The following is a 24,080-nucleotide window of genomic DNA, read 5'->3' on the forward strand; positions in this document are numbered from 1 at the left end:
ATGAGCTTCAGCCACCCAGCTGTCTAAAGTCTAGAACCCTGCACATGACTGGAGGGCTTAGAACATGACCACTGCACAGGTTAAAAACAAAGGAATAACTGGAGCTTTCTCAGGAAATCAGAACAAGAGACTTATCAAAGATAAGGTGAGAAGAGCAATACTTCCCAGGGTGTTCCAGGACAGTGCCTTGGGAGCAGGAGCATGTGAGGAGAGCAGAAGACATTAAGAGGAAGCCTAATGGTTAGGAGGCCACAATAGGTCAAAAAATAGCTCTCAAAAGATATCCAGGTCCTAATTCCTAGAAATTTATAGATGTGATTAGTTAACAGTCTTGAGATCAGGCGATTATCTTGGATTATAGTAGGCCCTAAATGTAATTATAAATGCTTTTACCAGAGAAAGACACAGAGGGAGTTACTATAGGAAAAGAGAAGCAATTCAGCTATGGAAGATTGGCATGATATGGCCCCAGACTAAGGAATGTCAGCATCTACGAGAAGATGGAAAAGGTAAGAAAATGGATTTTCCCCTAGAGCCCCAAGAAAGACCAACCCTACCAGCACCTTATCTTTAGTTCAGTGAAATTGATTTAGGACTTCTGGCCTCCAGAGCTGTAAGAGAGTAACTGTTTGCTGTTATAAGCCACACAGATGACTAAATCTGTGATCACTTGTTACAGCACTCTTGGGAAATGAGCACAGAGCTGTGTGAATGAGAAAGAGAGATAATGTGCTAATGTATTAACTGTTTCAAACAGGAAAATGTGGGAGGAGATTAATGAGGTACCCAGACAGCTTAGGGAAAGTGTTAGAAGAAAACAAAGAAAGGTTCTCTTTAAAAGCCACTTCGAGTATGTAAGATATAATGATAACGAGAAAAGGTTTTCTTTTCTTTGTAATACAGTTTATGTTTTTGGAATGTAACACATTCTCATTTTGGCATGTTCTCAAAAGATTGGGAAAGAAATACTTTTCAATTGAAACTTATTTCTGATGTACTATCGTTTATTTGATGTAAATTTAAGTAGACTTAGAGGTACCTGGATTTTATACCTGAGACTTTTTTTTCAGGAAGTGATGTGACATTTGGAAATACATGTCAGTATTTAATCCCAAGAAAGTATTTTCACTATGGTTCTAGATTATTGGAACAACGATGGGAAAGATTGATTCGACATAAGATACGTTGCTTTGGACTATCAGCCTAAAGCCAAAAAACCAGCACAAAACCCACTTTAAGAAGTTATATTTAAAATTCAGTACTCTTTTCAAAGAACCATATTAGACATGGTGCTGTTTATTAAACCTGAAGAGGAAAACTTCATCATATGAACTAGAAATTGCTCCTTAACCTTGCTTCAACAGATAAAGCCCTTTCTTTCTTTTCATTGTCTACGTCCCCTGTACATAATGATTATATTCATTGAGGGGAGCTGATGCCTGTGCACACACATCATGTCATAATTCTCTTTCCTTCCTAGCCCTCCCCTGTGCCTTCCCTCCATCCCTTGGTTCCCCACTTGCAAAAGGTCTATCTCCCTGTTTTCTATTATCCATCTTTTATTTTTGTCTTTAAATTGTTTATCCTTTGTGTTTCTCATATAAGAGAAACCTTGCAATATTTAAACTTGTGTGTCTGATTTATTTCACTTAACATTATGGTCTCAAGTTGCAACCATTTTCCTACAAATGACTCAAAGTAAAAAGACTGCCTTTTCTTAAGGAGAGAAAAGGTCAGATATCCATGGTTTAGTTGAAGTCTTTGCCCAACTCTGCCCTCAGAAACCAGATTTCCCAGTGAATCTGGCTGACCAGCCTCTAGCTTCTTGACAAAGAAAAAAGAAATTCCTGGGAAGCACTATGCCAAGGCTCCTGAGGGAGACAGGGTGGCTTTGGGTCGTGGGCAGACCGCACCCCTGAAATGACAGAAGCATGGATAGATTTTGAAAGCCTAAGAAAGGGAAAAATCCACAAGGACTGGCGTGAGGGGTTATTTATAGATCTGATCACAGACTGTCTCACTGCCTTGGACAGAACATATGGCAAGGTGGTGAAGAGTTAAGATTCATACATTGAATTCATAAGCACTAATCAACAAGGTAGCAAGAAGGAAAACATGGCATGGAGTGCAAGACCTCTGGGCACAGCCTGACTTTTAGTGAAAAAGACAGTAAATTCACCGTCTTCCCTGTCTTACTGAGAACACAGACCCTGGAGGAAGAGAATAATGTTGATGCTGATGCACTCATCCTTCTGGAAAATTTCAAATTCCCCAGCTCCTCTTTTCACAGAAAGAAAGCTGATTAACACCTAATTTGAGCACAGCCTGTCTCCCAGGGTGCCCAGGGAAAACCTCTCTACCCAGTGGAAAAGGAAAGAGGAATTGGCTGAAGTGGGATGAAGACTTGGATCACACAAGGAAAAGCATCCCCTACTGCAAAGTATGTGAGCTTGACAAAGAAAAAGATCTAAGGTAGATAATTTTATTCATCAGAACTCAAGATACTCCCAAGGAGGAGATCAGATCTGGAACACTCCTGGCCCAGGGCAGTGAGTGAAGGAGGAGGGTAGGGCAGAAGTGTGGGCCACATTTTGGTGTGACTCAGCCTAGAAATACGTGGAGTTTAAAAGCTAAGTGAGTATGACAGACATTGTGAAACGAAAGGAAAATGCTCAAAAGTAAAGAGCAACTGGGGTGAGGGAAAAGAGAAAAGAAAGCAGGGGAAATTACATATGTATGTATATACAAGATAGCTAGCATAGTTGTACTACTGACTTCTATCACTTTACTGAAAGGAACAGTTAGTGATTAATTATTTGATCAATCTTGCATGTCTCTACCTGTTTTCCTGAGAAACCACTTTGAAGATGTCAACATCAACCATTGTTAATTTCCTACCACTTTGTCTATTACTCTGTATTGCTTGTATTGTTCTTACGCTATTTTGTAAATGGATGTTTGTTTGTTAATATGTTTTCCTTCTTTTATTTTTAAAATACATTTTTTAAAAATTTAAAAATTTAAAAAAATAAAAGGTTAAGTGAAGAGGGTTAATGAAGTGAGTATTCTCAAAACTGTGGGAGGAGTCACAGAATAAATGGGGAAAGAGGAAACACCAGGGCCCAAAGAACACTCCTTTCTCCAAAGCCCCACAGGGACAAACAGAGTGTTTCCATGACAGCCCCTCCAGAAACTGTGAGACAAAGATTCCAGGGTAGGAAGTTTATGCATCAGGTGAAGAAAATGTCAACAGAGAAGTGGAGAGGAGAGTCAAGGGAGAAAGGACCATAGATAGAGTGTCAAGCCAAGATGGACATAACAACACACTCCTATAATCCCCGGTACTGCAAGGCTGAGGCAGAAAGATTGCAGTTTTGAGCCCAGCCTGGGTAACTACGTGAGACCTTGACACAAAATTAAAATTTCTAAAAAGAATTAGTGTGTAGCTCAGTGGTAGAGCATTCCTGGTTTGATCCCCTGTACTGAAAAAAAAAGTGACAAGCCAGTTCTCACTATAGGCAAGCAGAACATAACACGATGGACGCACTCTGGTAGACAATGAAAAGCACAGCCCATGGAGTTGTACATCCAAGGCCAGGGAACCACTGTGACCTGAGCAGGCAGGGTAAGGAAGGCATATTTTATGGAGCAATGACCCAACCTGCTGTGTGAGACCTAAACAGGATGAAAAGAACATCCATAGGGTGGGGGCATCCAGGGTTAGCCAGAGCCAGATGGGGCAGAGAGAGTGACAGGACTGGGCAGCCCGGCATGATAAATCAGAGCCCTGGCAGAGAGGGGAGGGTACCACATGGAGTGGACACCACAGGAAGGGGAGAAAGAAGATGGGAGTCAGATTCCACACCAGGGATTGATTATATAAGTAAATACATTGAAGACATGAAAGTCAGACTTCTCACTGCCAGAAGGACAAATAAAAGAAAGAGATAAATATAAAATAAACCCTGTGGAACTGGATTGAAGTGAATGGCATGGGTATGACCTTGTGGATTCCTAGAGAGGTGTACAGATATGTGTACATGTGCATATGTATCTGTAGACACACATGCACATTTATGTGTATATTTATGTTTGAACCTTTTTATTTATCTGTGTGGGTAGATATATAACCCCAGCTTGGCCCCTGACCTGTTTTAGGAACAGGAAAATCTCTATAGAACGAAGCATAATTAATGCTGCCTCTTGGCCTCTAAAGCCATTTTTCACCCCAGGGAACTAGGGCTCCTGGCGAAGCATCTGATTCCATCACTGAAACAGGGAAAGCTGAAGCTGAGGCTGGACTACCTCATTCTGCAGCAAAGTCCTGACAGAAAGGTAGGGACATGGCAGAAGGACACAAGACCCAGTTTTAACTGCGCTCCTGCAGGATAAGGATGGGACCATTTCAGTACCAAGACCGAATAAGGTGGTAGCACATTTGAACCCATTGAATGAAGAAGGAAAACATGATGCATACAGATATAAATGAACAAATGAATAAGTTGAAATTTTGAGGAGGAACAGAAGATTTGCAATGGTTCCAAGTATTTTCCTACAAAATATTTATTAACTGTAAAGGGGGAAAGAGCTGCTGTACAGCGGAGAAGCTTGACAGACACCAGCGATTAAAATGAAAATTGAGAGGAATATAACAAACCTAAATAATTGTATTTCTGTGCGATTTCCGCCAAAGATGAATAACCCAAATTTAATCATGCAGGGACATCAGACTGCCCCAAACAAGGGACATTCTGCAAGGTAACTGCTTCTAGTCTTCAGAAGAGCCAAGTCCATGAATTCTAGAGTGAGGAACTCTCCAGATTTAAGGACACTAGGACCAGAGACTGAAGGACAGGGACAGGCCAGTTAAGCATAGAACAAGGTCCAGAGCAGGCTCTTAGGCTACAAAACACATTGTGGAGATGAGAGCAAGTCTTGAAGCCAGTCTGAAGATTGGATGGTAGCAAAATCTCAATATTATTATTCACATTATTAAGACAATGACCAAATCTTGAATGAAGTCTAATGATTAGGTAGTAGTGATATATCAGTGTTAATTTCAGTGTGTCAATGTTGATTTATTGAAGAGAGTATTCTCTTGCAGGAAAATATACTTTTCCAGAAGTGATAGGAAAAATATTGTGTAGGTAACGAACAGTCTTGCTGTGCTCTAGCTAAGTTTGTGGTTGCTTAAATAAATGAAAAGTAGAATATAAGATGAAAAAAGCAAATATCCCATGTGATGTACAAGATCATTCAAAAGCAAAGTCAAATTGGCAATTGTGAGTTAAAACAATCATTCCCCTGCCCCAAGAAGACACTGAGGTATTTTCAGTTGCTGCATATATCAAATGTTTATTTTTTAAATTCCTACTACTGCTAAAATCCATCTGATAAATGGCTCTTCTTAAAACCAGTTTTTATTTCACAGAAATTTTTTCCTTTAATAGTTCCTTTTGAAATGCTCACTGTTGAAGATAATGAGGATGCCTCAAGATACAGTCTGGGGCAACCAGGCCTGCCTATCCTCACCACCACATAGGAAGGTACAACCAACTCAGGGGACACCTCTGCAAAGCCACCCAGCTTGCCCAAGTCTGCTGAAAACAGAGAACATTATACTTGATTCAAATAACTTCAGTACTATACTGTACACATCCAGCATTACACATGCTTAACATAAGTATATATAATGACATATCCAGTCTCACTCTTAAAGTAAACTAAGCACGCAACTACAAATTCGAAACTACTAAAGTAACCTCTATTTTAGATAGAGTTACAATTTTGACTGCATACACACTGGCTGTTTCAGAAGCTTTGGGCATGTGGACAAAGTGGAGAAAATATTCCAGCAAGAATAATAACACGTTACATGTATGGAAGACTTCCTGGACAAAATATACCTGAAAGAAGATTGTCATAAAGGGCTAGGGCCAGTTTCTCGGCTGAACGGCTTCTAGGAAAGGGAACGGTACTCCGACCCATGTGTGCTTCTTCACAGCTCCTAGCAGTATAAATGTACTTAGAGCTACATTGATTCCCAGGTGCCTTCAGCCTTGAGGACAAAGCAGCCTCATGTTCCACTCCAGTGTGAAGGGCTCTGGGATCCTGGGGCCGTGTGGACCTGTCAAGCCTAGAGGCAGCATAGCTCCAGTCTGGCAGGAGCCTCCAGTCACTGCAGCTTCTGGACCTAATGGATGATTCACTCTACCCTGGGAGAATGCTTACCAATTAAACATGAATTTGTTCATTTGCAATTTTAATATCATCTACAAAAACAGCCAAGTTTGTGATTAATAGCACCATGAAAACATAGATAGTGGTAGAAAACAGGATAATAAAATGAAGTTGCTTTTGTTTCTGAGCAACGTTTCCTATCACTAATCTCAACAAAGTAAACAATTTTTAAAAAATTTGGGGAAAGAAGATGTCATTGTGTAGCAGAAATTTTCTCATAGAGAGAATACAAGCAAATTATAGACAAATTATAGGTGCTATATTTAACACCATTTCAATGAACAGCAAAGGAGAAAAATGTAGATATAGCTCCTTATTCGGAGTGGTTACTGGCTGTCAAGTAAGCAGGTAGAAGTATTTTTTAAAAAAAATTAAAGGCAAGAGAGGGCATTTAAACTTTTGGTGGAGTGCTCAACTGAGGTTCAGAAATCAGAGGAGAATATTGAGTAGCTACTACTGTACCAGTACAAGATAGTATGAATCAACATCTCCAAAATAAAATAGTTACAGTTGTGGAGCATCTCCCTCAACTGTCCGAATTACAGAGGAATCCCATTGCTACAGAAAGAGGTAGTCTGTTCATAAAATGAGCACAAATGCTAGCACTTGGCTGCCGGTTTGGTTTGCAGATGAATACCCTTCACATCTTTTAACTTTTTCGTGGACATATTTGTTTTGTTAGCTGACACATTGCAAGGAGCAGGTGCAGAGTAGCAGGAATTCCATCCCAGTGAGGTCTGTTTGTTGAGCACACACGAGCAAGATCTTTTTTTCTATAAGGTTAGTTGCAAGAGGATGTTCGTTTCAAGAGAACTCGGCAATACAGAGGCAGTCTGCTAAAATCCTTATTGACTGATCTCGTTATTGATCCAGATTGAACAAAACACAGGCAGGAGATATATGTAGTCAAATCGAGTCAGGGTGTCTGCGGTCCAGGAAATAAGGGAACTTCTCATTTCACGTGTTGGGGAACTGGCCAGCATGGTACACACCTGGAGACCAGAGGTCCAGATTACGAGGTCACATCTGTAACAGAAATTCTTTTATGAAGTCTTTAAAAGCTCTCCATGTGCCAATTCCCTTCAACAAGCTTTCCTTTTTCCTTCTTATACACACACCCCATACCCCCCACATCACACACATCACACACACACACACACACTCACACACTCACACACTCAGCAATTAAATTCATCTTTATTCTTCAAAACCTACTACCAATTCTTCATTTTCCATGAAGGTTTTACTCAGCCCAGTCTTAGCACCAAGAACAAACATTATCCCAACTCCTCACTCAGAACCTGACGCCCTTGCAGCACAGAGATTAGGAAGTGTTAATGCCCCCTGCAGACAGCTCCAGACCAGTGGTGACCATGACAGAAAGGGTAAACACCACACTTGCACCCTTCCAGAGAACAAGCCAGGCAGGGGGCGGTCCTACTCCATGCTTTGCAGAAGCCCAGGGAAGCCAGCCTTCTGTGACCTGGAGCTCAGACCTTGGTAACACATCCCCAGCCATCCACCTGCTTTCTCTCCTTGCCTACCTCACTCCCTCCCTGTCCCGTCACTACTTCCTGGGATTACATCCCAAATGAGCTACTTGTACCCAAGTTCTTATCTCACATTCTGCTTTAGGGGGTCCAAACTAAGAGTGCACATTATTGTATGAACACAGTGATTGAGATAAAATATATTTCTTCAATAATAAAGTAATGAAACAAAGCTTTTTGCAAGTGCCAAAGCTATAGTTATTAACTGTCTGGAGAGCCAAACCAACAGTGGACATCAATGTCTGTCATCTAAAAATAGGAGGAGATGGGCTAAAGGTGCAATTTTAGCTCCTTTTCTATGCTGTAATTCCATGACAACACAAGCTACTTGGGTCCCTTTGATACTTTGCAGAACGACTGAGTGGTTTAAAAATGCAGTAGCTTCTGCTTCTTTATGTGCCTAACATCATTCTACCTTCAAAGGCATAAGACATATAAATTTTCCAGTGGATGCTCCTCAAACCTGACAGCATGAAATTCTAATTCTTAAAAAAAAAAAAAAATAGGGCAAAAGTTCCACCTGACATTGCTGAAACCATCCAAGTTTCCTGAAGTGCGCACACTTTACGTGGAAATAACTAAATATCTTCAACTTTTGCTCCTTGCCCCCAGTAGCATCAGCCCAGATCTCTTTTCCTAATCTCAGTCCAAACTTCCCACCCAAATGCACGGTCCCCATAGTGCCATAGTCAACAATTGCACTTACCCGAAACTCAGTAAACGCCCACTCTTAGTGACTCTTCCAACACGGAAGATTAGAATCATCCCAGTTTTTGAAATACCAGCTGGAAACTTATGTCAATAAAATTATGGCTTATGAGCTTTCTGTTTATTTACAAATAGCGATTTACAAATATAATGTTTCCTTTCAATATACTACAAAAGGCATAAATTCAGTTAAAATGAAAATCCAGATTTTCACAGGAAATACTAAAAGGAAGCCTTCAGGACATTTTCCTTTCTCTGGGATTAAAAATTCAAATTCCAGGCTTATCATGAAGAAATTCTCCTCCCTACCCAAACCCCCGAGTGAAGCTGTACCTGTAAGTCTAGGTTTTTTAGCTGTGTTTACTGCAGCCATGAACATGTATTCACTATTCGGGTCATGCACGCTGGATCCATATTTCTGGAAGAAAAAGTCAAAAACATGGTTTGTCACCTGCTTCCCCCATTGCCTCCACCTGTCTTGTGACTGGTGTCTATTTTTTGCTGAAGTGGTGATGAAAGAGTAACCATAGACTCAGGCTCTCAGCTGTAGACCAAGTAGGAGAACACCATGAAAAGGGCTTAAAATGAAACGAGCTTTCCACTGAACTTCCTTCTTCGCTTTTACCTTTATTGTTTCTTCCCCAAAAGACTTAGATTGTGGGCCCTATATCATTCTCTTCCTTCTTTACCCTCTTTTCAAATTCTAGTTTGGCAGACATGCACACAACATCTGGTACCACCACACCACATTTGGGTACTAGCATCCTCACATGGCATGCAGAATAGTGTTTTAAATTCTTTCATTGAGAACATATAATGTGAAAGATTAAAAAGTCCCGTAACACAGAGAGATTTTTGTTGTTATTGTTCTACCTTTCTGGATAGCTTTTCAACAGTTTTCTTTAAAAGAAAGGAGTCAGATAACCTACAATGTAAAAGTTATCATTTACAGTAGCAACCTTCTTTTATAGTAGCAACCTTCTCAGCTGCTACTGGTACCTTATAAGACTTCCTCACTATTGTTCTAATTTGCTGCCCTGACTCTTAGGAATTCAAATGTTAGATTCAAATCTGCAGAACAGCCCACATTTAATAATTTTTTAAAAAATCAGAAATGTCTATTTTTGTTTTGACCTCCTTCCTAAGCTTTTGCCTTCCCTTGGCCCCAGTTTCTTATCCTTTTTGAATAATAGTAATAATAACCCATATCTGAGCCATTGAGTCCTTTTTGGAATGAAGTGGGCCACAAAATAAACAAATAAGCTCTGGTCCAAGTTATTAGTTTAATCAGTAAGCAAATCTTTGGGGAAAACAAACTGTCTACATGTTGATCAAGTTACTCTGGAAAGTAATTTCCACTCAGGAAAGTAGATGCAAGAAAATAGAAATTGCTCACCTTTTTTTTAATCTGAAAAATTAATATGCACCCACAAGTGTACACTATTACAAAAGCTGCACATCCTATGGGTAACCAGAATTTCAGTTGGCAGCAAAGCTGTGATTCTATATTGGAAAAAAAAATTAATGAAAATCTTTGAGAATCAAATCTCTGGCAGCGCTGAACCACAAGATTTTTTATAAAATTTAAGAGATCTTTAGTTAAATTAAGTTTTTTCTTCATTACAATCATGAAATTCAGTAAGTAGTAACTAACAACACTTCAGTAGTATAGCAAGGATCCCGAAGTTAAAACGCAAAAGACTATGCAAATATTATGTTTATAAATGCAGTTAATAGAAACAGATTTTCTGTCTGTACCTTCACACACAAAAAAAGTAAGTAGGAAAAGTAATGCTACAAAACTTTGATTTTCAATCATCTCACTTCATTCTACTTTATCCCTTAACTGAGTAACAGTAATAGTCATTAAGTCATGAATTTGGGTATTTGTCTTCATTTTTTCCTGCTTTTAATGGCATATGTGTTTTGAAGATGAACATGACCTAATTCTAACTCAGCACCCCATGTGATTACATTGTATATTGCCAATAAATATTAATTATTATTAATGATAAGCCATCCCTTGTATATTTCATCAAAAATAATTTGCTATGAACTACACCCAAATGAACTCCAACACAAAAGATACTTGTTTGTTTTCATTAGTGAGAAAGCTGTCAAAATGCATGTGTCTCTTAAGCCCCAAAGAAACAGCCATGTCTTACCATAAATATGTAAATATTCTCCTGTAAGAATCTGTCGAAAAGGAGGAGGATCAAAGATTGATATGTTGCAGGAGTAATAGCTGCCATGAGAACTGTCCAAGTTATTCAGGAAAAAAGAGACACTGTTGTTGGATAACTGAAGTTGACAGAATATCTGATTCTGAATGAACACCTTGTTTCCACTGTCCTTTGTCTTACTGAGATCGCAGAGTATGTTCCTCCCCTTGAGTAACTGCATTTTAAACTGCTGGACGGTCTCCGGGTATTTGCATAAAACCTGTACACCTCCATGATGAAAGGTAAACATCTCATACTTGGCAGTATCATTGATTTCTTCTGGGTAGAAAGAAAAAAAATAAAGCAAAAGTAACATTTTATGAAAATGCTGTCTTAATGACATTTAAAGTGAAAAGTGATCTCTTCACAAAGTCACCTCTATTTCACCAAATGAAAGAATTGTACATCCAAGCAAATGATTTAAAAAATGACAAAAAATAAAATTGTGTCCTAGAATAAAATCCAACCGGAAATATATTTGTCATATATGAATACATCATATGTAAAGTATTAAATAACATATTTAGGGAGTAGGAATCAAACAGATATGGTCCCTGCCCTTTTACAGCTTTCACAATGAAATAAATGCTAAACAAATAAATGTGGAGTGATACATTATAATTTGTGTAAGAATGGAGTGCTATTCAGACACATGTGGCAGATTGGGATGGGTTATAGTTTTAATTAGCAGATGAGAAAATGCCCCTCTCAGAGCACCTACTTCTAAAATTGAAATTAAGCTTCAGGAGCCCTCAGCTAAACAAGAAAAGATTTAGGGAAAGATATTGGGAGTGAACTTTTAAAAGAACAAAACGGCTGAAACTAAAATTGAATGATTACATAGAAGGAGATATTTGCATTATACCTCCCTGCTGGAGAGGAAGAGGATAAATCAATTATGTTCAAGTGCTAGTGATGGATCTCTCCAAACCTCATTCCTCTGCTCTTCCAGTGGATCAAAGCCTGGTGACAAAGGTAAGCCCTCAGAGTTTTGCTGAATGTTTCACTTTTTAAATACACTTTAAGCTCATAGGAATAAAGTTAGTTTTTTGAGCCACACTGGGGTCACAGGAGGAAGAAACTGAAGTGGCTTTAGCCTGGATGCAAACTTCTAATACTGTTTGGTTTTTTGTTTTTGTTTTTGTTTGGGGGGGTTTTTTGGGTTTTTTTGTTTTTTGGTATTGGGGATCAAACTCAGGACCTTATGCTTGCCAGGCAGGCGCTTGTGCCACTGAGCTACATCCCCGGCCTGCACACATCTAAGTTCTAAGTTCAAACTGCTCTCTTTTTTTGGTTGTTATTGTTTAAATATGACAAAATTTCATGCTTAAATTGGGGGATGTTATTAGCACAATGGTTTTTTACTTAAGTTTTGAACTATCTGTCTCTTTTTCTTAAGAAGATTAAAGTGTAAAGAATTTTTAAGAAAACAATGCCTGCTCTTCCAGTGAAATAAGAGTGCTTTTTGTATGTTTTGTTCTTTATCTTCTAGATATGTGCTTATTCTCTATAAGGTATTATTTTATGCTACCATGCTGTCTGTCATAATTTATCAAAATAAGTCCACTAATACTGGATATTGGGGTTATTTTCAGAATGTTCCTTTTATGTAAGGATGGCATTTGGTCAAAACAGTTAAGCATCATTGTAACTATATGTCTTGCCATATTGTTTTCTCAAAGTAGTGCTTTAAGAAAGTAGTACTTTAATGTGGGGAAAAGAATTAAAATGATAAAAAAAAAATGGACAAAGACTAGCATCATGCAGGAGGACCCATTTGCCACAACTCTGCTGTCACTAACTGCACCCACTGGCATGGAGCTGTGTACACTTCTGAATGCTCTCAACTTGTATTATCCTCCAAATGAGAAAACAGCTGTCAAATTGAGAGTCTAAGGTCCAAGGTCCACAGTCCTCACTGTGCCAGATTTCCAGGTCATCTCAGGCAATGCTGGTGCAGCACCCAGTTATACAACCAAGCCCGTGCTGCAGAAGCTCCCAGGTGTTGGCTCACCTGGCAAGAGCTGATAACCCAGTGCAATCCTAAAGCCACACCCATGGGGCAAAACGGAGCCAAATGCTAGTCATTTGCTATCCTTGTCTCCTACAGCATCTTCCTGTCCGTTCACAGTCCAGACCTTCTAACCTGAGGGTTGAGTCCAAGCAAGAGGAAGAAGGAAAAGAATGTACAGCATGAAAAGAGGTGCAGCCTACACTAGAGCAAAATGAAGGGCACAAAATGAAGGGCATTTTGCTCAGGGACTTGTCTAAAAATGAATTATGCTGCATAACTGTTCTCTTGATGCAGCTGCCTCTACTGCTACAGAAGATAAGATCAGTGGACTGGTTCTCAGTTCCTTTAGAGATGCTGAGAGTGAATTTCCCAGAGACTTTACAATGGCAGCAGTAAACCACAAAGAGCTCTTCGGTCAGTGTCTAGGCCTTCTGTGTATACACAAAAACATAGGTGCATCACCTTCTATTTCTGGAGACTATTCTGTCAGCACTTTTTCCCCTTTGTGCCCATTCTGTGACCCATGACCCAACATAAGATGAGGTGTAGTGATGGAAGTAAATGCAGTGGCTCTCCAGGAAACCTAAAGCAAATTCTGGCCATGCCACTAAAAAGGCTCAGTGACTAGGATACGTGCTGGACTTCAGTCTCTTTGTCTGTGAAATGAGGAAATAAAATAAAAACATCTTAAAAACATCTTTCTATGGATTAAGGATCAGAACATACTCAGATGAGATCACAAACAAGACAGTTAAAACTGCAAAGCCCCCCAGAGAGGAAGCCAGGTTCCCAATAATCCTCTCTTTTCACTCTTAAAATATTCCATGGATTTAGAGAAAATTACAACTAATATGGCTATCTCTTTCCTACATAAGAATCAGGGAAGGCTAGGAAAAGTTCAGTTTTTCTTGTGTGACAATGCTAAAGGGTGTGTCACTGAAATTAACAGGGAGTTCAAACCCGTCATTTTTATTGGATACTCTTAACAATTCATTTTATCTTTTTTAGCCTAAAAAATGCCTGGGTCACCCTTTTATGATTAAATATAGCGATAAGCATGCTGACTCACTTTTTCACATAACCAGTGTTTAAGCTTTCCGTCTGAAAATCATTTCGCAGCTCTAAGTCTACAATTTGAATGTTTTAAATCTGGGTAGTTAGTCAACTACTTCAAAATTACTTATGAACCTATAGAACAGATATGTGCAGATGCCAAATCAAAAACCCTCAGCTTTCAGTAACATTTTGGAATGTCATATTAAAAGAACATCCCTTGTAACAATGACTAGCACTTAATGGATAGACAATCTAAGGAAAATCTGAATACATTAGCATTTTATGACTGCAGAGGCAGCTAGAATATTTTTTCTGCCCTCTTTGGATGTTCTTATCTCCAAGTCTAATATTCAACCTGGAATACTAGTATGATAGAACAAAGGTTTATATCCAATGTCTGTTTTGGTTTGCTGGGTATCAACTCTGTTCATTTATTTCTTCTGCCATACAAGTGGCTACACATTTTTTGAGTATAGCTCTCACCAATCTCTTTCTTCCTTTCTTTCACATTTATACTTTCTTCACATACCATCTCTTACTACAAAATCCCTCTCCAAAGTATCTTCTCTCCCAATATCTTTGATATGATCATCTTTAATAAACTATCATATAGATGGTCCATATTTCAGGCATCCTAAAACACCCTCACCTTCACATTCCTTGTCCTGTAACACGGTTCAATTGTTTCCAGCATCGTATACAGTTAAACCTGGGGAACTCAGAAATCATATGAGCTCATGTAATTTCTTAGGTGCATGAAAGATTTCTGGTTCAATCCACAAAGTACCACTACCAGCAACCAAAGGAAGCAGCAACCACAGGAAGCTAGACAGTGGTCACTAACAACCAACTCTTGCACGACCACTGCTAAAATCTGTCAGCAAGAAGAAGTTTTTTGGGTCTATGTTTTATTTTCAATAGAATCTATCTACCTCATCCCAGCTGCAAAGGACCCAAATCACCATAATCTCTCTACAGGACTGCAAAAGATTCCTAACTTTCTGCTTTCACTCCTTCCATTTACAATTCATTCTCCATAGATAAACAAGGATGGTCGACCATTCAGGAGAAGAAGGTGTCATTGTCCTGCTTATAAAACCTCTGCGGTCCTCCCACATGGCTTGGAACAAAACCCCACTCTTTACCCTGCTTCCTCATCACCTAAGGACCCATCCTACTTCTTAAATGCCACTTTACCCCAGTCAGTCACTACACTGCAGTCACACCACCCTTATTTTTACTCCTCAAACACATAAAGCTGATTCTTAGGGCTTTGGACTTGCTTCTCTGCCTAAAAAGATTTCTCTGATTTCTATGTGAAGCATCTTTCTCATTATTCAAGAGTAATGACACATTTTCAGCAATCACTGTCACCTAACTCAAATTATGCATCCAATCCATTCTCTATCTTATTGCCTGAAAGATCAAATATTTATCATTGCCTGAAATTATCTGGTTTGGTTGTATACTGCTTTACTGTCTGGTTACCCCACTATAGCATAAGCATAAAGTCAGAGACCTTGTTGGTCATTCACCCATCCATCCCAACAGTCTACAGAAGCAGCTGGCATATAGTAAGCTGCAGTAAATATTTGTTAGATGAATGAATGGATGAACCAAGGAAAGTGTAGATTTCAGTGGCTTAAATCTAGAGAGATTAAGCATAGAATACATCATATAAGAGCCAAAAGCATTCTTAGAAATTATCAAGTCAAAGTTTTCATTTTACATTAATGTAAACTGAGACTGGAAAATTGAGTAGCTTGCAGGATAACTCCTAGCTAGGACACAATTTCAGGGTTAGCTACACCATGCGACTTTTGCTCCTGGAAACACAAAGATACACTGTCGTGTAGACAAGTCACCACCCAAGTGAGATGTCGGGTTCAAATGAAAATTGAGCATTAAAGAAAAAGATTCTTTACCTGAAAAACCCACCAGGTTCATAAATAAAGACTTGTTTGGCTAATTGATGCTTCTTTTATCTCTTTCATGTCACTAGAAGGGAGGACAGGTTTAAACCTAATTGATTCTGTAGATCCCCCAAAGTGCACAGTAGTTATAGTTGCCCAAAACAAATGGCCAGGATGGGGGGCTCTAAGCCAATGAGCATTGTATCACATCCAGACGTTCATAAACACAGCAAGTTAGCAATTTGTAAAATCAACACTATGCTATAGCTTTTAACACTTAATATATACACTGTTAAAAACACAAATAGGAATATATTATTTTATATCTTGGTGCTCTGCCTGAAAATCTAAATATCAAATAGAAGTTTTGTTTGGCCTTAATGTCTCTTTACTTTTTGTGGCACTCCTAAACTGTAGTGACTCTAGAGAACAGGTATATATTTTCAAAATCACATTAAATACTGTGTCTAAAAAAGAGTATTCTTCTCAGTAGAGGCTCAAGCCTGTTAACTGTTACTGCCTATATTTTTGTACAGTGCCACTGTTGATATTAATAAACTAATGTTTTCAAGAGTAAAATCAGAATTTTTATACGGCATGACATTTTAGGTTTTCAAATTTTTCAGAGATAATTGCATTTGCATCTCCTTTCATGAGGCTGTTAAGAAAACCTCTGAAGAAAGCTCATTCACCTAAGAATTGTGCCATGATATAGAAGAGTCTATTTTCAAGTTGATTCTTTCAATACCTAAACTCATTTGTTTCTCCGATGCTGGGTGGTCTGGCTAGGACCGATCCTGTTAGGACTTTGTTAGCATATGTACTAGCCATGGTTGAAAATCCTTAGTAAGACACTCAGAGAACCACATATTACAGAGGTCTAAAACAGATTAGCAGTGTGATTTTATTCTCTTTAACTTAGACTAACCACAAAGCTTGACAAAGATCTCAGAGTGATAGAAAGATAAGATCTCTTGAGTTTGCAGTTATTGATTGTGCTGATTAAACATTTTCTGCCACCAAACAATGATAACCTTACCTTAGCAAAGCACGGGAATGTGACAAAGGACAAAGTTCTGAAAATTACAGTTCTTGGGTTAAGTCTTAGTTACATCTGATCCTTTGCTAAGAAATTCTGCATTGTTAAAAAACATGTTGCTTTTGTCGCCTTTCACAAAGTCATTTCTTATGAGTCTACTATCTAAAACTTTTAGAACCTTGGTTAGTAGATTTTTATGTGTTCTATTTCTTACAATTCAAAGGCATTTGTTATATAAAGAAGTTATTGAGTTCAGGAAGCTAGGAAAACCAGGCAAGATAAACTCAAACCAATTTAAATTCCTAATATTTAATGTGAAAAAAAAAGCCAACAAGTAGAAAGAAAAGTGAGGACAAGTCCAAAAAGCCCAAAGAATACACACACACACACACACACACACACACACACACAGAGTGTGAATTCTTATTACTCCTTAAAACTCTGTGGGGTACACAAAACAACCCTAGATCCTCTGTGTATAGAAGAAAAATAAATGATCCATTTTCTCCTAGTTATTTCCTTCACAAAAATGGAAAAATCCCAAAGGTGTTAAGAAACTCGATAGCAATATTCACAAAATAATTAATTTGCAGATAAATTGCTCAGGTATTTCACTGCCATTGATTTGAAATGATCACAATAGGGAAATAACGTGAGACTGAATGTATCCAGCCCTGTGCCACAGCGAGGAAGGGAGAGAAAGTTTTGTGTGCACTGCCGAATACCTACACTGCTTCCCATTCCGCACTCACAGGGCTTTTGCTGTGTTTCAGCTTGCACGGCTGGCTCCAGCTCTCAGTTCAACCACAGCAACTCACTCTCTTATCTCCAGCCAAGCCCTCCCGTCCCGTTTCCAATTCCTGTTAGCATCCAGGGTTCCATTTTCAAAGAGAACTCAATATTCACTCACCAAACCCAAGCCCTGTGTTTTCAGGGAGTCAATAATCAGGCCTTAGGACCCTTGGGGTCTTACTCATTTCTCCCTCCCTCTAGTTCTTCTCAACTAACTGGCCACCAAGTCTGATTGACTATAGCTCATGTACACTTCTTGAATGTGATCCTTTTCCACCCCCATTTCCAGCCCAGATCTTTTCCGCATCTTCCCTTATCTGTGGAAGTGACTTCTTGGTTGGCCTTCCTGACACCAGGCATTTCCTTCCCTGTCCTTCCTCCACGGTGCTCCCGAAATTGTATTTCTAAAGAGCATTTTACTCCCCAGCTCCTGTCCTGTTGCTTAGAAAGTGAAAATCCAGTCTCACTAGCCTGACACAAGGTGCTCTCACCATCCCATAGACCATCTGTTCAAACCACACTGAATTTTTCAGCCATTCCTTTCATGTCATGCTTCTGTCTCTATAAACTAGAATAACCTATGTCTCCTTTATCTGACTAGAAACCCTTATTTATTCTTTGAGAACCATTTTTAAGGTCAAGATCTCTCATGAAGTATTTCTGAGATTCCCCGAAGACTTCTACCTCTGTGCCCTCAATAATGCTTTGTTTAAACCAATCTATTTATAATGCATATTGTGTTAGAGCATAATCATTTTTGTCTTTCTTCCTCATTTAACTGTGAGCTCTACAAGGATAAGGGCTACCTCGGGTTGCCTAAATAATCCCAGGACTTGAAACGTAGTAGGAGCTCTATAATATTTTAAGTAAAAGAATAGAAGAATATGAAGGCTAAGCCTGATATTGGCAAATGTCCTTAGATTGGACCAAGGAGCAGAGAAAGCAAAGTAAAACAAGAGATGCTATTTGATGGGTCCTGGGTAACACTTATTTTTACATGCCAAGGCAAAGATTCAAACTGAATGATGCCCAGTCAATTCTTGAAGCCCCAGTAATTTTCAAATTTTGACATAATAACAGCAACAACTTGTAAGTAGTGAGATCTTTTAATGTGTAAGGTACTGTGTTAAATGCATTATATGAAATATCTCATTTACACCTCAAAGATGCCTATTTTATCCTAATTTACAGCTGAGGAAACTGATGCTTCAATAACTGGCCCCAGATAATACAGTCAACATGTGGTGGAGCCATAATTTGAATGTGGATAAATCTGATACCAGATTTCAAAAATTTAGTGAGTTTCCTAGTCCAGTAATCTAGTTCAACTCTGTTTTTAAGAAACTAAAGGATAGACTCTAAAGCAGTGATGGTGAACACTTTCAGTGAGACAAACAGCCAGTGCAATGCATGAACACCAGTATTTAAATGAATAACTTTAGAGACTGCACAATTCTGGAGTTGTTGTTGTTATTTTGAAGCTATTTATAAAAGAATGGGGTTCACATTAGCCTGGAGCTCTTTACTTAAAACCCTAGAAGCCAGCAGACAGTGAGTAGAAACCCACAGATCACTGAGAGAAAAGGATCCAGCCCAAGAATACAAGTCTCAGACAAAACAGCAGGCTCCCATCAGGGCAAAAGAGAGATGTCTTTACCTAGGCTGGGACTCAGGGAGTTAAAGGAGACCTGGAGGAAAGAATGGCCTCTGGTTCTGAACAGAGGCTGCAAAACAGCTGCGCATGTGCAGAATGATGCTGTCACTAATGGGTGTGACCTGATATAGGTGTGAAGGAATGATTCTTTTGTTTTTTTGTACCAGAAATCGAACTCAGGACTTTGTTCTTGCCAGCCAGGAGCTGTGCCACTGAGCTATATCCTTGGCCCAGTGATTCTTGAAACAGAAATGTGAAAGGAAACCTAACAACGATCTGCAGCTGTAACTTTTAAACTAAACAGAACCCATGTATGGGATAGGGTTGCACTATAGAAGACAGTACGAAAGTGGCAAGGGAAGGACATCTACAAGTTCTAATGTCAGTGCAGAGAATAATGGTTAGGCACATCAGGCAAGGTATAAACAGACACTCAGCTAAGATTCCCTAAACACAGTAATCACTTAGTAAATTAAGACTCATAATGCACCAAAGGCAAATAGGGGACTTTGAACAAACTTCATTGTACCAACAAAAATAAAAGAGAAACAGATTTCACAACAAAGGAAAACAAGTAGCAAATAAGCAGCACAATACTGATGAAATAAAAACAAATACAGTCTTCTCATATTGAACGAGAATGATTTGCATTCATCTATCAAAAGAAAAGATTAGCAATTTGGATTTTCTTTTAAAATTCTGCATGAATGCTAGAAAGGCTGCTTCCAAAAGAAGACATTTCTGCAGCATCCTTGGAGACCAGGAGGGGCTGAAAAGTCAGTGCATCTCCGTAAGCTTTTCTCCGAGTTCTTTCAGGGAGGATCAGATGCAAAGGTGGAAGTCAGGGGTTACAATGTACAGCCTCAGATTGTACACTGCATCAGGATGCCCTTCGGCCTCCTGACAGAACACCTCATGAGACAAACGGTTCTATTAGGCAACACCCGCCATCAGTCATTCCTACCAGGCTGCATCCCTGACACCGTGCTCAGAGTGGTCTTTCTAAACCAGAATTCAGCAGGTCACCTGCATAGTCCCCACTACCCATAAACCCAAGAAAAGGGGTGTTCTACATGCAGTTAGAAGCTCACTTTTTTTTTCAGATACTTCTAGAAGGAAGACCCTCTTACTGTTCCAAAATCAATAAAAGAACAAGACTTGGTGAAATTTTACATTAAGACCCATCAAAGAAAGATTGGGACTTTCCCATGTTTACAACCTTCTTAGTTCACTTACTAAAGGGGCTGGGAATTTAGCTCAGCGGCACAGCACCTGCCTGGCAAGTGCAAAGTCGTGAGTTCGGTTCCCGGTACTGGAAAAAAAAACAAAAAACAAAAACAAAAAATTCACTTACTACATATCAAAATTGATAAAAAGTTACTCTCCCTCGAGATTTGTACTATATCTCTGCTACTTCAACAAAGTGTGGAAAGAATGTGAAGGCTAGAGTTAGACATATAGGGGCTCTGATCTTGGTCCTGACATTACTTATTGTGTAACAAAGCACTTAGCCTTTCCTGGTCCAACATTCTTTCTGGAAGTATTGAGTACAGGTGAGACTACCTTCACCATGGGGTAGGGAGAAAGTCTATAGAACTGAAAGAACTGAAGCTTTACTCATACTTGGCTCTTTGTTTTTGCTTTTAAAATGATAGTTTTGCAGCCAGGCATGCTGGCACATGCCTGTAATCCCAGCATTCAGGAGGCTGAGTCAGGAGAATCATTGAGACCAGCCTGGGCTACAAAGTGAGCTCAAGGCCAGCCTGAACTGTATAGCAAGACCCTGTCTCAAAAGACCAAAAATAAATAAACAAAATAAAATAAAGTGATAGTTTTTTAGGCATGTGTCATGGTAGGATTTTAAATATGACAACCATTTGTGTATTTATGATCACTGTTTAGCCCTGCATTCCTCAGTTTTGCCACCTGTCAGGTTGAAAAGTGGCCACATAGCACGATTTTCCGTGTGATGAGCCTGAATGCTGGGTTTATCATTTGCAATCTAAAATGAGTATTATTCCTAAAGTACAATTTATTCATCAGCTGTGTCTGAAAAATTGTAATGATCCCACCTAAGGCTAGATCTCTCCTTCCATGGAAATAACAGCAATGCTAATTCATATCTCTTAGAGCGCAATACTAGAATTTCCAGCCCAAGTGTCAGGGCTCTTACCACCATGATAGTGGCACAAACGAGTTTGACATGTTGTAATGACTTACACAGATGTTCTTGGAAGAAAATCCAAGATCTTTTTTTAAATAATAAAATAATTTTATTTGGTTTTGAAATGTTATGTTACCTAAAGTGACTGTCCAACTGCTCTGTAAATTTACAACTTCAAATAAAATAATGTACACTGAAGAATTACACGGTCCTAGGTCTGAAGAGTCAGACCTTTGTTTTCATTTCCAGCCTCATGTTGCGCCATCCTCACCCTCTTCCCATTCTGAACTCAGATCCATCTCCCTTCATCCAGCTCTCTCGCCTTACCTTCCCTGCTCCTGATACAGATACTTGCTTTCCCCACGCCATACAATGCTCTTCCCTACCTTCACACTATTCTTGCATTGATTCTGACTTGTCCTGCAACTCTCAGTTCAAGGACACTTCTTCAGAAAAGACCTCAGTGAGCCTTGCTCCCCAGCCTCACCCCCAGGTCCACCCAATCTAGTCATGCTCCTTGTTATGTTCTCTCTAGAACTGAGTTTTGCCTGTAATTATCCTTAACGCACGAAACTACTTCATTACTTTCTATCCCTAGTATTCAGCTTGTTTTAAGAGAACAAGGAGTGACCTTGTTGCGCCATCACTGTCCTCCTGGCAGCTGGCACAATGGCAAGGGCTCAGTCCTGAATGATGAATGGATGAATGAGCAGGTGGAGAAGTGAAGGAATTAATTTCAATTCCAGGGCTATTCACCTGTTATTTCTGCTACAAAAGGTGTTAATAAGGTTGTAGAAAAGGCATAAATAATGAATTAACCCAAAACTTCTCTTGGGCTTTGTTACAAGTACACCCTAATTCTTCATTCCTCTTAAGAGTATTTGGAACAGCACAGGATCAAATGTTGGATCAATCCAGTTTTGGTTTTGAATGTTTTTGGGAGAGAAAGTAATGTCTGTTTCTTTGAACCACTGAAAATGTATTTCTAGATGAGATCATACCTACTAAAAAGTCTGCCCTCACATTTTCGTTAATAGAGCACCACCATTTAAAATAATTTCACTTTTCTCTTTCCAACTTCATGAACAGGGCCCATAGTTAAAGCAAAAAGTAACACAAAATGTGTGGAGTAAAAAATAGTAGAAGCCTGTTTATTAACTTATATTGTAGACAGCATTATTTAAATTATTCATATAGAATCTGAGATGGACCATCCAAGAAAAAATAATCACTTTCACATGACTTTTTTAATGACTTGAGGGGCTGGAGAATATTTTTAATCATCCACTCCTCCTGCAGAGCCTGATACATAATCAATAAAAAGTCTATGACAACCCATGTATTTCAGACAGTGGACCATCTAGATAAGATTAAAATCAAACTCCTTCTTTTTCAAGCCCTTCCTTTTTATTTTCTAACCTAGAAGAATTCCTAGCCCAAGTGCCAGGGCTATTTAATTTTCATTCTGTTGATACAGTTGTTTTGCCTTTTATCTTTCTTCCCGAACAGTAAGCTATTCTTCTACTTTATCTACTGACAGGTAGCTCCAAGCTGGTAATTTAAAAATCCAACGGTCTCTTGAAACATTTCTTTTTCATTTTAAAACACAGTATCAAAGGCAGCAATGCATACTGAGCACCATCCACACAGATGACACTCTGTCTCTAGCCATGTGCTTGGGCTGTTCTAAAAGTGTTCCTTGGTAAACAAAAGCACTTTCTATTTGGTGCCCAATTTTTCTACTTTTGATCTTTCTCAATGCTCACTTGAGGCATAACTTAATAAGAAATATTCAGTAGGCCACTCACCTGCGAGCACTTTAACTTGGAAGCAGAAGACAAAGAGGTACCAGAGACCTGACTTCATGTTTGCCAGAGCAACCGCAGCCTTCTGCTTCAGTGTTCAAAACTGACAGCCAGTTCATGTTCGCAGTTGTTTCTTACTTGCTCAAAAGGATGTGGGTTTTGTGGAAGTGGGTAAGTGTCACACATGCTGTCAAGCCGAGGAGGAGTCTCTTCATTGATCTCAATGGCCAGATGGGGAAAGTATTATTGATCATGGGAGGAAAACATTTAATCCATGGATTATTGATGATTATGAAGGCCGAGGAAATCTTTACCCCCATTCTGTTTCCAACAAAATGAATTCAAAAGGCAAAGCCTCTTGTTTTCAGGGCCACTTCATTCAGAAGCATCTCCTAGGATCAATAGTTATTGCTGATGTCAAGATCTACAATGCCCATATGATGAATAAGACATAAAATTTTGACACATTTCTGCCTTAGACTATTTGCTCCAGAGATGAGAAGGCCTTTGAAATACAAGAACTAAATGAAATTATTGCACAAATTGGTACAAAGATATCTGAAAGAGGAGTATCACAAGAATCTGAGAAATAATATTTATGTAGTATTCTCTGTAGATGGAAAATTGCCCAATGGTGTGATCAGGCTTAAACTAACCTAAACTCTGTTCTTCCAGTCTGTAGAAGTAAGAGTACTGCAGTTTTAGGCTCAAATGAAAGCTAGAAAGTTGGACAGCCTGTTATTTTCCCTCCATCCCTGCAGGGAAATAAGTAGAAAATAGCAACAATAAGAACGTAGCTATATTTCTACAGACTTAAATGTTTTCTATGAAATAGATCTTAATGCAAAAATATATATAAAATGAAATGCAAAGTAATACAAGTACACCATTCAGTATGTGTTAAATATACTCTGGATATAGTT

General features: G+C 39.0%; 1 protein-coding gene across 2 annotated transcripts; it reads right to left on the reverse strand.

The window, feature by feature from the left end:
• Positions 1 to 5,336: 5,336 nt before the first annotated feature.
• On the reverse strand, positions 5,337 to 23,265 carry Icos (inducible T-cell co-stimulator). Of its 2 annotated transcripts, none has more exons than XM_005397011.2 (5): positions 23,161 to 23,265; positions 10,664 to 10,996; positions 9,895 to 10,001; positions 8,832 to 8,916; positions 5,337 to 7,266 (listed from the first exon to the last, which is right to left on the reverse strand). In XM_005397011.2, the coding sequence occupies exons 1-5, from the start codon at positions 23,216 to 23,218 to the stop codon at positions 7,253 to 7,255; spliced, it is 597 nt and encodes a 198-aa protein (XP_005397068.1). In that variant the 5' UTR covers positions 23,219 to 23,265; the 3' UTR covers positions 5,337 to 7,252. The 2 variants fall into 2 exon arrangements, with proteins under 2 accessions (XP_005397068.1, XP_005397067.1); XM_005397010.2 differs by having other exon boundaries at positions 10,664 to 10,999.
• Positions 23,266 to 24,080: the final 815 nt, after the last annotated feature.

Source organism: Chinchilla lanigera, unplaced genomic scaffold, assembly GCF_000276665.1.
Source record: "Chinchilla lanigera isolate Chin_1 unplaced genomic scaffold, ChiLan1.0 scaffold00056, whole genome shotgun sequence".
NCBI classification, from domain to species: domain Eukaryota; kingdom Metazoa; phylum Chordata; class Mammalia; order Rodentia; family Chinchillidae; genus Chinchilla; species Chinchilla lanigera.